The 18,745-nt window shown below is 38.3% G+C and overlaps 1 protein-coding gene across 15 annotated transcripts in view; it reads right to left on the bottom strand.

Annotated features, from left to right (window-relative positions):
• Window positions 1-18,128, bottom strand: part of LOC104606480 (protein PARALOG OF AIPP2-like) — a 33,431-nt gene extending 15,303 nt beyond the window's left edge. For 2 of the 15 annotated variants that reach the window (XM_088889698.1, XM_088889703.1), the window contains exons 1-3: window positions 17,648-18,126; window positions 16,960-17,052; window positions 2,879-4,249 (exon numbers count right to left, since the gene is read on the bottom strand). In XM_088889698.1, the coding sequence (XP_088745824.1) occupies window positions 2,879-4,219 (1,341 nt within the window). In that variant the 5' untranslated portion in view covers window positions 4,220-4,249; window positions 16,960-17,052; window positions 17,648-18,126. Of the gene's footprint in view, window positions 1-2,878; window positions 4,250-16,959; window positions 17,324-17,643 lie in introns of all 15 variants that reach the window. The other 13 variants (XM_010271702.3, XM_010271704.3, XM_088889697.1 and 10 more) reach the window with 11 other exon arrangements.
• Between the last annotated feature and the right edge of the window lie 617 nt (window positions 18,129-18,745).

Here is an 18,745-nt window from a genome sequence, read left to right as displayed (position 1 = left end):
GTCCGAGGGCGGAGCCCCGACCTAACCGCTAGACTCAAAAAGAAAAAGCAAAAAAGCGTCAAATTTTCAAAAGGCGCATGCCTGGGCTGAGGCGCAAGGCGCACCAAGTGCACGCCTAGGCGCACCAGGCATGCGGCTTTTGAAAGGGCTATGCCTAGGACCTGGGGGAAGCACCTACCCAAAAATGCGCCTCACCTGTGCGCCTAGGCACGCCTTTTGAATCACTATTTGGGGTTTAGAAGAGGTCTTGGAGAATAAGAATTGGTTTCAATTTTGTCTTTAGTTCAAACTTTGCAAAAAGTCTTCTTAGACCCTTCTATGGCAGATACTATTTGGACCCTTTCCTCCTCTAGCACTTTCACTTGTGCCTCTTTTTCAATGCCCTAACTCAACCTACTCCTTCTGCCCTTCCCTTCCCTACGAAAGAAGTGGGGGGGAGACCAATCCCACCTAGGGTTGGAGCTCTTTGTTGGGAAATAGCTCTGGGAAGAATTAATACTTGCGATCAAATTCAAAAAAACAAAAAGAAACTTTTTGATGCTTGTTCCCACACAGGTGTACCCTTTGTAAAGCCAATGGTGAGTCCTGCTTTCACTTACTAATATCATGCCCCTTTGTTTCTTCTATTTGGGAGTGGTTTCTTTCTTTATTTCGTTGCAGGTGGACTCCCCTTTCAAGCACTTAAAACCTCTTCGTCTATTATGTTGGTAGTTGGATCAAAAGGAGGGGAAGAATCCTGTGGAGGTGCACTAGGACAGCGGTTTTATGGACAATATGGGAGGGAAGGAACCAAAGAATCTTTGTTGAAAAAGAAAGAAGCAGAGAGACAATTATAGAGGTGATTACTATGAGGGTGGTCTAGTGGGTAAAAACAGTGAACATATTTGATGACGTTCCCCTAGAGGCCATTGTTAATAACTGGCAGTAAATAGCAACCTCAGCTCCAAGCAGAAACTATCACCCAGCCTTCATGGCATCCCCCAACGGAAGGCTTTATCAAGCTCAATTTTGATGGGAGCAGTGCAGGAAGCCCAGGGCCATCAGGGATAGGTCGTGTCTTCAAATCGGAAGCAAGATCGGTGGTAGCTCTTTATTCAGACCCAATTGGATTTGGGGACTCACTGTGAGCAGAAATTCTGGCCTTGATAGGGGGGGTGAAAATGGCTAAGGAATTAAATATAAATAGGTTGATCATTGAAGGAGATTCACAAGTGGTAATTGGCTGGATAGAGAAGTCAAATGATGGGTTATGGACATACATTAATGAGTGAAGACAATTCAAGTGGTTAACTCAGGGAATGGAAGTGCATATACAGTGGGTTAAAAGGTATATCAATTCTTTTGCAGACGCAATGGCCAAACAGGGGGTGGGAAGACGGCAATTGTTTTGGGCTACATTGTAATTTTCTCTTTAGGGGGAGAGATAAGAGAGTTCACCTCCCCTCACTTTTGTATTTAAATTTTTTTATTAATAAAAGTTTTTCTGTTAATCATCAAAACAAATTGAAGCTTAAGTTTTTTTCCTTCTCTTCTTTTCCAAGACCAGTCGGAGCTAGTACTTCCTCCTCTATGAACAATAACTCAGTAGCTCTGAAAAAAAAAAAAAAAAAAAAGGCAGAGGTTCGGAAGTTTACCTAATAAGAAAATTGCTGAGAAAGCTGTAGAGGATGGCAAAAGCCTTGGCTTGTTTTTCTGGGGTGGTAAGGAGTTTGCTAGAAAAGCCTTTGAGGACTTTGATAGGAGAAAGAAGGAAGACAGGATGAATAAAGTTGTAATTGAGAAAGGGGGGAGATTTGGGATAAGGATGATGATGGGCAGGAGGAAGTGTTTGAGGGGGGGATTAGGAAGATGGCTTTTCAAGGTGTTGCTTGGTTTCGGAGCAGGTGGAGGTGTGTGGAATCGTCGGGAGAGTCTGGTGTTGTTTGGTTTTTGTCCCTTTTTGAGTCTTGTCATCTGGTTTCAATGGTTATAAGCTGTTTCTTAGTGTATTTCTCTTTCAAGTGATAACTAAACACCTTCCTTTTGTATTCTCTTTTTTTTTAATGAATTTCTTTTATAATTCGAAATAAAGAGGAAGATTTTGGGTGGATGTAGCACGTAAGTATATTTAAGACTTACATTTACCTAGTTACTAATGCAATTATTCCATTTCTTTAGGGGTTGGAGATGGATACTTGGCTGGAGGGATGCAGACAGTGAGGTTCTGAAGCAATGACTCTGAAACTCTGAAGACTGAATGCAGAAGAAATCAGGAAATATTCTTTTTTTATCAATAACAGAATCAATTCATTAGATAATTAAGAATAAGTACAAGGGCAGGGGGGATAAACTCTCTTAACTCCCCCCAGAAATCAGGAAATATTCTAGGTACATTTTCTCCTGTAAGAACAGAAACTAGAACTCTCTCTCCCCAATGTGTGTGTGCGTGCGCATGCACATGCATGTGAGTGTACTAACAGAAGCAAGAGCTCAGTGCCTTTGTTTCTCTTCAATTCTCCTTATCTCTTCCTCCCCCCCCCCCCCCACTCTGTGCAATCTCTCCCCATTCTCTGCTATTGTTTCACATTTATGATAGTCAGAGAGAGAGAGATTTTAAATTTGTTCCCCAAAATTCAATCTCAAGATTTTATAATCTTGACATGAGGACATATGCAAGATTGCGGTCGCTTTCACAGGGACATGTAAACACAATATTAATTCAGATTCAACAAGTTGTAAAAAATGAACTTAATAATTATAATACTGCAAAGAACATGGAGAGCCCAACAAATTCCAAGACAGATATTTCCTATTAGAATCAGAACAAGAATAGCATCTAATAGAGAAAAGGTGTGCTTGTCCCAGAAAACCATGAAAATAAGAAAATGTCAGTACTTACATCATCCTCAACAATATCTGATCCATCACTCTCATCAACAGGCTCAGACTGCAAAGGAGGCTCAAGCATATCAGCTACCTTGGCCAATGCACATGGCTTATCAACTTGTTCATTTTTGACAAAACAGTTTATGGTTTCAGTTGATGGGTCCCCGTTAACCAAGGCAGGTTCAGATTCTAAGCACGGATGAACTTTCATTGAAGCCCCACAAGAGTTACTTCTGCTAAGGCTAGCTTTACCGTTTTCTAACTGTGGAACAATTTTAGCACACTTAAGTGGAACAGTTTTTCCTGTAGCACTGTTGGACTCTACAACTTGTCCTAATGAAGATTTAACATGTTCTGTGGAACATTCAGAGGGTTCTTCCCGGTGATGTGAACTTGAATCTTCTTCCAAATCCTTCCCATCTGTATCATGGGAGACTGAGTTACCATTTTGAGAATGAGAATAGGGACTCTGAACTTTTCGTGAAACCCTGATAGGATAAACATCTTTTGAGGAAGGTATATCTAATGGCTCTGGCTTTGGAGTTAATACTGGGGGTGTAGCAGCATTAGTACTTCTCTTGTATAGAGATTCTATGGCGACTGTGCTTGGCCACCTAGAGTTATTTCTGCTCTCCTCTATTTTACAATTCAAATCATCAATACAACTTGAAGTATTTTGAGCAGAAAGTGTTATGTCCGTACCCCCTGGAGAAGAACTGCTAACAGAAGCCAAATTACATGGTAAATTTTTCCTGTTTATGTCCACATTAAGATCTACAACTGCCACATTTGCCTCATTAGCTCCACTAACACATGAAATATTATCACCATGGCATTCTAAACCTTTCTGCTCCTCAAACTGGTTTGAATAAGTTCTCTGACCCAAATCTGATGCAAGACAACCTTGCAATGATGTTACGGCAGTCTGAGAAATCCACTGTACCTTTGAAATAGGTTGATCTTCCCCACCGGTTCCACCTGAAGAGAGTTTCGGAAGCATCTCAACATCTTCAGACGCATCTGACGCATCAAAGGTCTTCAAGGTTGCTTTACTTTCAGCGTTTTCGGAGATTGAGTCATGACTTGAACTGGCACTGAGCAAGTTACTTGTTTCACTAAATGTAGGTTGTCCATCACTGCATGCTCTGCTCTTCGAAGGATGTGGCACATTGGCATCATTTAAAGAACACCGACTAGCTGCTTTTCCTTGAGAAGTTTCATCTGAAAACTCAGACTTTGATCCCATGAAGGATGCAGCTCGGTTAAAATGCATACAGGATGAGCAAGGAGTAGCGCAGACGTTACATATCCCGGATTCTGCTCTCACATTAACTTTCCCACTTACATAATGCATACTAAATCCTCTTTCAACTTGAGATGATCCCTAGTGAGTTAAAAAGTATAAATACATTAGCAAAAGGCAACTTATAAACAAGGAATCATGTTATACAATATAAGCATAGTAGCTCCAAACTGCACAAATACTTCCATCATCAGAAAATAGGTACAACATTCAATGAGTATATTACAAAACAAATGCACTACCAAGAAAAAGAATGTCTAGATTATGGTTACCAGACCTAAAAGCACCTATTTCAGAATGTTCATTCCTAACTTATGTTTACCCAGATATGGCAATGACACAGTTGGATAGGGGTGAGCAAGAAAAACTAAAAAACCGAACCGAACCGACGAAACCGAACCAAAAAATTTCAGTTAACGGAACTGGTCAGTTCAGTATTGGTTTGGTATTTTTAAAAACCAAAGGTACCAGTTCTGTTTCGGTTAACCAAGAAAAAACTGGCAGTTAACTGAACCAACTGGTATACATATATTTCTATATATTATATGTATGTTTATGTAATTATATATTTTATATTATCCACATATTATAAATTAATAAATATGCATTATATATAAATATATATTTACAATATATAATATATTAGTTATTATTTAAAAGATAATATTTTATATGTATTTCTAGGTCTTTATTATATATTTATATATTATTTATAATATATAGTATAACATAAAAAAAAACCAAAAACCACAAACCAAACTGGTCAACTGGTTAACCAATCAGCTTCAGTTCGGTTTCGGTTACCAGTTTCTGAAAAACCAGTAGTACCAGTTCAGTTTCAAAAATAAGCCAGCACCCCCTACAGCTGGGCATGTAGGATACAGAATTTATACTGAATATGTAAGTGTCTGACACAATAAGATGCCAACTCCACCAGTGTGAGCTTGTAAGTAATAAGAAGCATTTTATTAAAGATCAAATAAGAACTATCAAAGGATACAGCATAGAAATTCCATAAAGAGGCATGAGCTGCAGCCTCAAAAACAAATCAGGATTACAATTGAGGCCAAAATAAATGATCCCTATGCACCCCGTGATTAGCTAGAAAGTCTTCCAACCCATTAGCCAATCTCCTGTCCCACTTAACTCTCACTATTATGTTGGAAGTTAGCCACTTGAATCTTCTCATCACCCCCCTAAAGGACCAAGCTACAGTCTCTGGCTCTTTCAGCCACCCAACTACCAGTTTAGAATCACCATAAATTAGCAAACTCCCAAAGCTCAGCTCATTAGCAATCCCTGTAAAACTGCTTGAACCACTGCACTAACTGCATCCCCCACTCCAATTAGACCAGAAAATAAGGCAACAATTTGACCCTCTGCATTTCTAAAAACTCATCCAATACCAGAAGGCCCAGAATTATGAGACTGCTACCATCAACGTTTAGCTTGATAAAGCCTTCTTTAGGGGCCTTCCAAGCATAGTTGTCAAGGCGTCGCCTAGGCGACTAGGCGCCTGCCTAGGCGACTAGGCGCCTGCCTAGGCGACTAGGCGCCCTTGGCTGGGCGCCTTGCCTAAATGATTTGACTTTTAGCAACTAGGTGCCCGCCTAAGTGACTAAGCGCCTACCTAGGCAACAAAAATGACAAGGCAGGCACCTTTTATAATATCATTTATATTGCTGTATCTTATTAATGTATGTGTTAATACATTTTATTATATGCTATATATATATATATATATATATCAATTATACTTTGTTTTAATGTTTTACTATTGAAATTTAAAAAATCAAAGGGTTTTGAGGAGAGAAAAAGAAAGAAAGAAAGAAAGAAAGAAATGAAAGAGGGAAGAAAGAATATAATAATAAAGTTCTTTTTTTTCTATTCTCTCTCTCTAATTAAATAAAACACAAACTCCATCCTTGTTTTTTTTTCTATTTTACTTTCTATCTTGAATATTTATCATATAAAGTTAATAACCTTCTTTAGCTGCTAATTAATATGAATTTCCTCTATTAAATACCTATTATAGTAGTATTTTTTCGAAAATAATGAAATTAATATATGTAAAAGATTCTTATCTTTTAGATGTGATGATTTGCCACATTTTTAGAGGAAATTTAATGTTCTTAATAAAGAGAATTGCTATTTTTTCAATTAACATACATGCTGAATGGTATATAAAACTAGGAAACTAGCCAAAAGTCAGTTTTTTATATTATAAAATTTCTATCGCCTAGGCGACTAGGTGCCCCAGTGTTGCCCAGAATTGCCTAGACGCCTTGAAAACTATGCAAGCTACTATAGATTTGTCCTTAACCAAAGAAGATTTAGCAACCAATTCCCAATTTCTCCAAAGGTCGAAAAAGGAGAATTATGAGAAAAGATCCATAGCTTTAGTCTGATTGGTCATTAAAGATCAATTAAAGATCCTAGCCCATCCCTCTCCTTATCATTAAAGATCCTAGCGTTTCTTTCCTCCCAGACTGTCCAAACCAAAGAATCCCTAGAACATCTCGACAACACTCTCCCTCTTCTCTCAGCACATCTGAAGGTAGACCAATGTGAGCTTGTCTTACACCATCTATCAGGTTGGAAGTTGGGACTAGAACATTTACCAAACTCTCACTGTGCTCATGCTAGCATGGAATGCTTTAAAATGCGGAGGCGTGACATGTGGTGTTCCACTACCTAGAGGCACGAGGCATAGTTTAGAATGTAAGAGGTGTGAGGTGCTCATGCTAGCACGCAATGTTTCTTTCTTTTTTTATTATTATTTTACATGAGGTGTGCATGAGGCGTACGCCTCTAGCACACCTCATGAAAAAAGCGTATGAGGCGTACGCCTCTTGCACCTGAGGCATAACACTTCAGAGGTGTCAGCGCCTCTGGCATATGCCTCAGGGCGTTTTGGGGGCACCTCGCCTGGAGGCGTATGCCTCCCACACTAAAACACTGCTAGCATGTTCTCTGGAAATGGCGCATTTCACCCTAACCCAAGTATAGTGTCAAATGGGCAAGGGTTTGCTAAGATGGTACCCATAAGTGACCCATGACAACATCACCTGGTTGTGGTTACTAACTTCGTTGTTAATGCATCAACAGGACCTACTCTGGTAAATAGACACCCCAAGAATGGCATTGTAAGTAGTGATTAAACAATCAGGAAATGGAAAGCACTTGCCTCCTAGGCAATTGTTGGAAAGATGGCTAGGGGAAGAAACCTAGAAGATATAGATAACTGACAACCGTGTTGCTTTCTAGTAGTATACATAATTTTGACATTTGATTGTGTAGACTTCTTAATGCATGTGTGCAGGACCTAAAAAATCCATTATGTTCTGAATATGTTAATTCATGAAAGGGAAAATTTGTTTTCACAATATAGAATATGGATTATTGGATAATAACCATGATGTATCAAATTTAATTTTCATGAAAGAAAACTTGTTTCCTAGCAAATTGTTCTTCAAGAGGCCAGACTGCATCCTAGCAATTATTTTCCCAGCCACACAATCTGGTGCGGTAGTGCCTAGTAACACCATCTAAAGTGAAGTTCCTGGCATGGACTGCAACTCTAGGGAAATGTCTAACTGTTGGTAGGCCAATGAGGAGAATGCCACTGGAAAATGTTAGTTGTGGCCTCTAATTAACTGGTGTGGACAGAAAACCATCTAATTCTGCATTCCATTTTATAGTAAATATGTGGTATGTGGTACCAGATATTTTTGGGTGGAGTGGTTGTTTTCCAGAGTCTAGCACTCATTTTCTGCAATGTTGGCAGCTTGAAGGTTGAAAAAAGAGAGGGAAAGCAATATGGGGTCTAGTATCGTTGACCATGTTCAGGTGTGTGTGGTCAGAAAGAAATGCACAAGTGTTAACTAGCATATGAACAGTGGTGTTTGGGAGAATCGAAGGCACTCTGTTATTTCTGTGTTCATAGCTAGCTTCTCAATAAATACTTTAAAGGTTTATCCAACAGATTTTTTGACTAGGATATTTTGTTAATATGTTAATATCATACTAACTATAGTACTATACCATGTAAAGATCCACATATATTTCTTTTGTGTACATAGCTGATGGATATGTAATCAGTTTATCAAAGCAGTACACTACCTCACCTATTCAAATATAACAACAACAATAATAATAATAAAATATTACTGAACAGTGTATTTCTAATTCATTTGAATTTAATGTTGTAATCAATGATACTTGGATATCTGTAATGCCTACCCCAACATTGTTGAATACAATACATAAAATAGAATTGCATGGGCACTTCTAGATATACTAACACTTACAAAACACATAGAACTATATGTTTTAACAAGTCAAATTATAAAAAAACTATATATGTTAAAAACTTGATTACATTTAGCAAGAGACAAGTCTTGAGAAATAATACTTGCTTCGAAAACTATATACTAAAAGCATGATATAACATATAAGCATTAAGCATATTTATATGGGATACACTTGTCAGCATCTAGGATTTTAAAAACTGGATAGGCAGTTTCCTGCTTTCCTTATCTGTTCCAAATCCGTATCTAGGAATCATATGTTATAATTTGAGAAGATGCACCAGAACAGCAGTGGTTTGGACAATTTGGGAAGAAAGGAATTTAAGAATCTTTGAAGACAAAGAAAGGAGTAAGGAAGCTGTGATAGAGGTTATAACTCTAAGAGTGGCACATTGGGTGAAAACAGACTTTAAAGTTGAAGATTTCTTCAGTTCGTGGGGAATAATTGCTAATTCTTCCTCCAGAAGACAAAAAATATATGAGGCTTGGTCCCCCCACCCAAGTGATAGGTGGAAGAAATTGAATTTGGATGGTAGTGGTTTGGGCAATCCTGGCCCCTCAGGTATTTGAGGGGTAATAAAGGAAGAGGATGGAAACATATTAGCCATGTATTCAGGCCTTGTTCAGCAAGGTAATGTGGTCAGATCAGAACTAATGGCAGCAGTTTATGGGATAGAGAAAGGTAAAGAAAGGGGATTGTGAGGCTAATCATTGAAGGTGATTTGAAAATAGTTGTGGTTTGGCTGAAAAGGGGGGAAAGGGGTAATTTAGTAATTAAGGAATGAGTTCAGGCACTTCAAACAGCTATCTAAAGACATGATGCTCCAAATAAAATAGGTTAGGGGATCTGCATACAGTATGGCTGATGATTTAACTAAACAAGGGATTATAGACAAACCATTTCTGGGCTTATTTGTAATAATTGGGATGGTTTATTTCCCTGGGTTTGTTGTTTTTTATCATAACTTGTTGTATCTCTCTTTTCTAATTTAATGAATTAATTTTTGTGTTTCTAATTAAAGAAAAATTCATAGGTTATAATTTACATTGCTATATAGAAAGTCAAGATGCCTTCAATATGTTGTCACATCTCATAGTTATAAGCTTGACAAATTGGTTATGTATGAAATAATTCAGTATGATGTCATATGCTTTGCATGTCAAAGGAAGTTCATCACTGATTATTATTGAAGAGGTTTCTGATGTGGAGCTCCAGGGGATATTACTGAAAGAAATGAGTCTGGATATTTTAGTTAAGGAGGAAGAGGCAGTAAAGGAGTCAGATATAAGCCTCCAAGACAAAGTGAAATATCAGAAGTCTACTAGAAATGGTCTGATTATGGAAAAAAAATGTCAAGCAGAAAAATTAGAAATTGAATTTAAATATGGTGATTGACAAGGATGTTCATACTAGTAAAAGTTTACCTTTATGCTTTTTGGGGAGAGAGGAATTTATCAGGAAAATGTAAATGGATTTAAATGAGAAAACAATTTAAAATTCTGAGACTGCCCATGAGGATGATACATTCCAGACTGGACTTAATACAATGGATAGTTAGATGAGTGAGGAGTCTGAAAACCAGCATTTTTGGGAAGTTTACTTTATTGCAAAGTTCGGAGAGAAGGTTTATTTTGGAGAATTCTATGGGGATAGGTGATGTCTGAGATGGAGTTGCATAGCCATTCTCTGCCAGTTGGTCCTTTTGTCTTTTGCCTATGCCTTATGGTTTTATTTTGACATTAGGTTGGTTGCTGAAAGCTGTAGGAAGTTGGTGTGGATTGTAAATGTTAGATTGGGGTATTGGAATTATTGGTTTTGTTTGGGTGTTGAATGATGTTTTTGTTTTAGCATCTAAGCCCAAGAGTATTTCAAATGATGCTGAGGCTGCGATGCTTGTATACTTCAGAACTAGAAAAATAAAGACCTTTGATGGTGAAATTGAGGAATTCAATTTCCAACCCCCTTTGAATCTTTTTTTTGATAATTAACCCCCTTTGAACTGTTATTTAAAAAATTTGGAAGGACTAATCCAAGAAATTCCAAATGAAGAGAAAATTTTATAGGAGACTTAAATAGGCATGTAGGAAAAAGAAGTGTGGGATATGATATGGTGCATGGAGGATTTGAGTTTGGGGAGAAGAATGAACCAAGAGATACTATATTAGATTTTGCAGACATTTTACTTGCTTGACTTTGATTAGGTTAGATGAGAAAACATCCTAGTGAGGTTAATGGGCGTTGAAGATCAGGAAAAGTTGGGGTTCATGATGGCGACTAAGTAGAGAAGAGAGTCACAGGTCAAAGCTAAGAAATTTATCTTTGAAGAGTATAGAATCCAGCGTCAATGGGCATTGAAGATCAGGGAAGAAAGAAAGGAAATGATGTTCTTGGTCGGAGAAGCAGCAATACAATGGTTGAAGGGTTTTATTGATGGTGTGATGTTCTCTGTTAGAATGCAAGGGTGGAAAAGTTCTCTGAGTATAGCAAATAGAAGGTATGAAACAATGTTACGGTGGACTAGGAAAGGATGGTGCGTGACAATTGCAGAGTTCTTTGAAAAAGTTAACAGGCAAATGATTTGCCTGCCAGAAGCGAAGAAAGCAAGTGGCTGGAAGAGGATTTCTGAAGAACTGCAACAGTACTTTGTGTTTCATCGCTTTAGAAAATCAGGGAGAGAAACAGATTGATAAAGTTGTAGAAGTTGTTCGCCTTAAAGAATCAAAGGAGAGCCCAGAATCCAACAGGGATGCTGCGAGTTCCTGCAATGACCAACAAAAGAAACAGGGGTTGGTTATCATTACCAGCTCGCATAACGTACCAAAACTGTTGATGGAGGTGGAAAATGGCGACTGGGAGAAACGGTAAGTTATTACTGCAAAAGAGAAAGTGAACAATTGGAAACCAATACTGGATTCAGTGGTGGAACAGCTTAAGATTAAAAATACTGTAGTGTTTTTACCATTCAGTGATAACAGGATCGTCGACATAGGAGATGAAGAGGTGGAAGTTTCAACAGTGAAAACTGTTGTAGGGCTGGTTTTGCTCGAAAGGTGGAAGATGCCCTGTGAGATTTGTTGCATGAATGGTCAAGATGGGCCAAGTGGGCCAGTTGGCCCAAAAGGTATTGTGCCCATGCCAACTAATTCACTTGATTCTTCTTTTGGCTACGTGATATTAAAGGGAAGGATGATTATGGACAGTAACTTGCATCCATTTTCTTCCCCTTTGAGCTCTGATTGTGACTCCCTCTCCATTTGTCTGAGACAAACAAGAAGATAAGCAGGGGTTCGGTCATCTAGACGGAGTTTGGTGAGGGTTGGTGACACTAAGGGGGTGTTCTGTAGTGTAGATGAGAAACCACATCTGTGGTGTGGATGAAAACACACTACCCCTCAATAGGGTAGATGTCCTGCACCGTGGACAAAGATGTGTGGATTGAACCACACCATACCTCCGTAGGCCTTCTGCAATGTGTGGTGTATTTTCAATCCACACCCAGTGTTATGATTCCATGCATCTCGATTACAATGCTTGAGATAATCTATGTCGTTAAACATTAAAAACAATAATTTTTTTTAGTAGTATACATAATAGAGAAATATTAGTAAACTGCTAACAATATTAATAATTAATAAAAACAATGTTAATAATATTAAATAACAAATAATAATATTAATAATAATTAAAAATGAGTAATAATATTAATGATAATTGATAATACTAACAATACTATTAATAATATATAATAATAATTAAAAATCTTATTAATATGAATAAAATTAATATTTGAAACTTATTAATTAATAATAAGTAATCTTACTAATTATTAATTATTGATAACATTAATTGATAAAAATAATTATTTATATTAATAAAAATAATATTCAAAAGAAAAAACTCTAATTCCATGGTCGTTGTTGTTTGTTACCACCTGGATATGAGTCCCACCCACCATCAGGTTCCTTCCGCCTCACTACCATTCCTGAACTTAATGACCATGATGCAGGCTTTATCTGTTCCTCTTTACTCCAAAATAATTAGTTGCTGGGAGCCCCCCAATTCCCTGCTCTCAGCTTTGACTGTTGTTAAACCTGAATTCAAATCAAGGCCTGGATGTGATGGCCCAACACCATTCAACCCTGATGGAGGGCCGGGCATGCTCATAATGAATGATGGTTGGGAGTAAGAGGGGCCGGAGGCTGGAGAGCCCACTATCTGTGGCACCACAGGGTCTCCCCTTGAATCAACCATGTATGGAACAGAGCCAGGTCCATACATAACTGGTGAAAGAGATATAGAAGGCCCCACGTGAGGCCACTGTAACTAAACACCGGAGGTGTGGGTGTATATGTCATCACTGGATATGCTACAATGCCACTACCTAAGTTTGCTGAATTGGTTCCCATCACATATTCAGCAACGTGCCCATTTGGCAAGAACAACCGAGTTGGAGGTAGAAACTCCTTTTATTAACATCCACTTTTGTACCCATGATAGAGATGACAGGACCATTCATGCCTTGGAATTTGGTAAGTTGATTTCATCTCAGCACATCGATCATGAGAATCATCAAAGACAGAAAAGCTATAACTCAAGTTTATTCCTCATTGAAGGTTGTCTTGATGAGGAAGGAGACGAGCTTTGATTGCCATTACGGTGATGATAAGGGGATTTTTCATCCATCCTCCAGTCTGCTGATGGGGCATCTACATTTTCATCAACACGATTCAAGTCCAGCTTGAGTCTCTCTGCCCTTCTTGAACTCACTTCAGTGGAAGATTCCCCAGAAAGAAGGCCAGAAGATACTGGCATTTGTTTCATCAGTGCCATATCAATGACCTCGTTGTCAACTTCAGCCACGTTTTGATCAATATCAAGAACATCCTGCCTCTGCTTTGAACTGTAGTTGCTTCCCTCGCCAGAGGCCATCTTTTCACCATCCAGAGTCCTGTAGGGAGGTGGTGGGTGGAAAACACTTGTTGCAGTAGACCCCTTCCATCCAGTGTTTTAAAAGCGCAAGGCACAAGGCGTGCGCCTTTTTAAGCAAGGCACAAAATTACAAAAAAAAAGCTAAAAAATAAAAAAAAATAAAAAAATGGCAAAATTTTCAAAAATATTAAACATAACATTAATGAAAATATAAACTTAAATTTTAAAATAGATGTTTTAAAAAACCTATTATCTAAAATTAAAATACATAAACATAACATGTAAAGCGTATTCAAATGAAAATTTAATAATAAAAGCAAACATATAAAGCATTTTCAAGCATGTAAAACCCACAATCTCTTTTTTTTCCTTAATTGCATTGCTTCAAGTAGCTAATGTGATGTAAAACATATTGCATTCTTGATTCTATGAGTCACCTTTGTACCACGCCCCTCGAGGCAAGCCCGAACAAGTCTATGTGAGGATCTGAAATTCTTATTTCTCACCTAAAAATAATGATTTTATAACTTTCATTGCCTTTTAAGAAGATATTTTATTGCAATGAATGAATGAACAACATTAGCAAATAGGGGGTTCTCGGAGCCTGTTCGGGCTTGCCTCAAGGGGCATGGTCAGGGGTCCAATGGCGGAGACAGCCCAACCGTTAGACTCAAAAAATAGCAAAAAGCGCAAAATTTTTAAAAGGTGTGCGTCTGGACTGAGGCACAAGGTGCATTAGGCGCACGCCTAGGCACACCAGGCGTGCACCTTTTGAAAGGGGTGCGCCTAGGACCTGGTATGCACCTCACCTATGTGCCTAGGCCCACCTTTTAAATTATTGCTTCCATCCCAGTGCCCCCTCTACAGAGGAGTCACAGAGTAATGCAAAGTATGGGATCAAGTTGGAAATAGATGTCCACGGTAGCGTGGACCTATCCACGAGAAATAACCATGGACGATATTTTGGCTTGTGGTGTAGACCAATCCACGATATAGTGTGGCTTGATCCACACCACAATGCAACCCAACAGTAGGTTTTGGTGTTGTGCATTTCTAAACATAATATATCGTGGTGCATCCACACCACTGAACACCACCTAAGTAATTGAAGGCAAAAAATCCACTAGGGTTTAAAAATCATGTCTTAAGATCTCTCATGGGATTAGGAAAGAGGAAGATTGAGGTTTGAGAGTGGGTGACCACAAAGTTTGTTTGCACTAAAGATCTGTGCTCGTCAAATTGTCTGAAAGTTTTGAAGGTTGAAAATAGGCTCAGATAAGGTCCCACATGAATCTCAAGCGCTAATACTAGCTATTGATGATAGTGTCTTACAAGGTAGGGCTATGGTAGAGGATAGTTCTTTGGTTTCAGCAACAGGTTTTTCCTCTAAACCAGTCAAGAATGAGGTTGGTGGCTTAAGTGCTCTAGGCAAGGCCCCAAAGAGTAAGGTGTTTTCTAGAGGGTTTGGTAGGTGGCAGCAAGGAGTTGAATCTGGAATCATGAGGAGATACGTGTAGTGGATTTTGAACAGGTGTACGAGGAGGAAGATTTAAGGGACTCGGTCTTAATAGGAAAAATAGGGGTGGATTTACTATTTAGGTAGGAGAAGGACTGAAGGAGTTTTGAAAAAAAAAATCTTATTAATGACACTCTTAATACATGGGAGTTGAGAAAGTCAAAAGAATCGGGAAATGGGCATCTTGTTCATGTGACCAACGGTTTTCATCATCTTAAGGAAGAGCTTGTTGGGGATGGCCCTTGAGGAGGAAGTGGCAGAGGTGGCTGATGATGGATTGACGAAAGGTGAAAGAATAGGAGTTTTGAAAAAATTTGTAGCCACAAAAGTTCATATTGAGGAAGAAGAGGAAGGGGAACCAGAGGGGATTGGAGTTGAAGAGATTTCAAAGGATGGTAACTCTAAGAAGGGGAGAGTGGGAATTCATCAACTAGTGGACAGAGAGCTAGCAATCGAGAAGTCTCTCAACCTGTTCTTTTTGGGGGTGGAAGCAGTGGTAAGAAAGGCAATTGAACATTTTGGAATAAAAAAACAGAAGGGAAGATTATAACAAAACGATAGCACTTGGGAAGGGGATGAGGTTTGGGAGGAAGGTGAAGGGGGAGAAGAGGAAATTGTGAATGAAGAGTGATGGGGGTTGTTTGTATTGGCCATAGATGGGGGGGAAGTTAAGAGATTTAGCAGAAGTTTCAAGTTATGGTGAGCGGGTTCGTATATTTTGCCTTCAAGGATATATTTCAAGTTTGTTTTAACCTGGTTAGAAAAAGAAGAGAGTCCTTTTTGTTGTCAAAGTTTAGAAGCAGGACAAACTGATGGTGTCTACTTATTTTATGTCACAGTTTGGTTGAGTCTTTTACTCTGAGTTGTCTAAGGTCAGGTGTTTGATTCTGGTGAAAGCTATGGGAGGGGTTGGATTTCAAATCTGTATTTTGGATTTTTGAAGATAAGTAGTCTTTGTTTTTGTTGTGGTTGTTTGGTGATATTCCATCACCCTCCTATTATGTATCCTTTTTTCCCTTTAATGAAATTTTATTTTTACTTATCAGGAAAAAAAAAAAAAAAAAAAAAAAAACTACCACTGTTAGCTATGGAGAGTAAACAATATATCCTCTTCAAAAATTAGGACCAACCAACCATAAGGTAGGATAGTGGAAAAGTTGGTGATCTAGTAGATAGTACAGTCATACAGGTTAAAGACAACTTTTTAGCATCTTGAACTTTTCATGAATAAATTGGGAATTTCTGGTAGACAAAATCTTGTTTTAGGAGGAAGAAAAGATATATTATTACAAAATAAACTGATTCATAAAAAGATATTCAAAGTGAACCCAACATTCTTTCTACATACCAATAGCTAAACTGCTATAAGCTAACCTAATCTTTAGAAAACAAAGAACTCAAGTAGACAACCACAATATCCAATACCACATAAAGAAAACTATTCTACGGCTATACGCTCTCCTCACATGAATTGATTGCTTTGTGCTACTACTATGGAAATGCTACTACTATAAATGTAAATGAACCATGTATTGCACATATGACTATGGAAGTTCCATAATGGGACATAAAATGGTCAACTAACACAACAGACTTCACAAGCACATCTTTCATTCAAAAGACAAATCGCTCAATAGTTCAATATACATGCACAAACACCCACAAGGAGAAATAGTTTAATAGTAGAGGGTTCCCAAATGTTTTTTGAAACCCAATATATAACCTCTCGCATGCATGATCATAGGATGGCTGGGGTAAGGGGAGGGGCAACAACTTCCTAAACTGAGTTCATATTCAAACTAAAATAACTTCATTAAGAAATTAAGATCAGGTTCCCTGCATGTTTGTGCATAAACAACCAAAGGTTACATAAAAATACAGAAGTTATTACTGTTTCAGGAACTCAACACTTCGATTAAGAAATGTCAAAATGATATGAACTAAACTTGTAAAGTTCTGCACGAGGGCAACGTGGAAGCAGCTGAAGAGGTTTGAGCAAAAATTAACAGATGAGATTATCTGAAAATGAAATTACCCTGTTAATGTCAATGATGTCTCACCGTATTCATCTGAATGTCATGGTCTGCATCATCAACAGGTCCTTGTATTCGGCAACTCCCTTTCAAGACTGGCGTTATCTAAAAAGAAGGTGGAATTCGCCACAAATCATCCTCCCCAATACCATTTCCAATAACAAATACAAAACCTCTAGATGACATTGACCAATTATAATTACTGAACCGCCAAAAGAAGAGCATGCCTTTGAAAGTAATGCCGGTGCGATCGAAATACAAAAGCATTCACAGGTACTCTAACGATGATTAATTGAACATGCACATTCTACAGAACTAAATCAGTAAATGCCCCCACGACCTACTCAAAACGATAATTTCAATTCCCTGAGTAATCAAAATACCAAAACAAAACAATTAAAACTAGTAAATTCTAGAAATTTAGCCGACTTTTTCCACCTTGGAAAACCCTAATACGAACGACGATTAATTAATTAAGCAGCTAATAATCCAAGACAGCATATTTATAAAAAAATTCCAATGAAATCGAACCCCAAAAACTTCACTTTCATAACAAAACCCAATAAAAATCAAAACTTGAATTCCAGGAGCACGATCAAACAACACAAAACTCCACGGAGACACTAATAAACGAATCCAATAACCCTAACTGAACCCAGAAAGACTGCAAAAGACAGCATCTTTACATGCCTCCGGTTCCGCAATCTTCTCGGTTATGTCGTACAGCTCCTTCAGGATCCGTTCCTTCCGCCTCGTCATTGCCGAACCGATCAGACCAAAACCCGTTTCGCAATCGATCAGATTCAATTCCAGAATTGGAGTTTCATCCACATGAACTTAGGGTTTATCTCGTTCTTCCCCCAATAACTCCCCGTTCCAGAATTTCATCCCATGCCACAGACGTTTACGAAGCAGAAGAAAAGAACGAAAATATAGTTAAGCAGAGATTAATAGAAACAAAACACAGCAAATGCTACTGTGAATTGTGCAGGTGTATCAGGTTAAACTGCGCCCACAAGAATCAGCAGGGTCCGTCTGACGAAATTGTTACTGATCTGACGGGCAGTCTTTAGTTGCCCTCCTCCTATTAATCCAGGTCGCTCCTACTCACACACACAAGCGTGTTATTTTGCCCCTCTCTCTCTAGTTTCTCTTTCTAGTCTTCTCTCTCTTCAATCTTCATTCTCTCTCTATCTAAATTCAGGAAAAAAATTAATTTTATAATTTCTGATTTTCGTGTTTTATTTTTGTGGGGTTTCGATTTGATTTTGGAGCGCCGAATACGTTCATAAAAATAAAATTAAAAGGGTTCACTATGATATATGGAAAAGATATGATTACTGAAAAACAATCGACCGACAAACCAGAATCATAAATGTGGTTAGAACATGGTGTGATTTATCAAAATTCATGAATGGATTTTGATTGGTCAAAATTTTTTTCATATCATATTTTTTCTATATTATATTATAGACTATTTTTGAAAAATTAAAGCTGCGGAGGTTACAAGCCATTGGAGTACGTGCGTGTCGCACGTGTACTGAATCGTGCGGTTTCTGATAGGTTAAGAATGGGTAGTATTGGACGTCACACACGTCAGAGATTCACGGTGCTCGGTCGTACCTACGTGCCCGTGCTCTCTTTACCCATAGACGTGTTCCTCAGTAACATCAGATCAGAGTCTCTCAGACAACGGTTTCTTTCTCTTGAAGTCAATACATCCAATAAAAAGCGACACGTGTATTACGTCTCATGGGCTCCACCTGTAGGGTTTATAGACGATGGTGA

The sequence above is a fragment of the Nelumbo nucifera genome, chromosome 6 (assembly GCF_055504915.1).
Source record: "Nelumbo nucifera cultivar China Antique chromosome 6, China Antique-T2T, whole genome shotgun sequence".
NCBI classification, from domain to species: Eukaryota; Viridiplantae; Streptophyta; class Magnoliopsida; order Proteales; family Nelumbonaceae; genus Nelumbo; species Nelumbo nucifera.
This window is presented reverse-complemented; position numbering and strand designations above follow the sequence as displayed.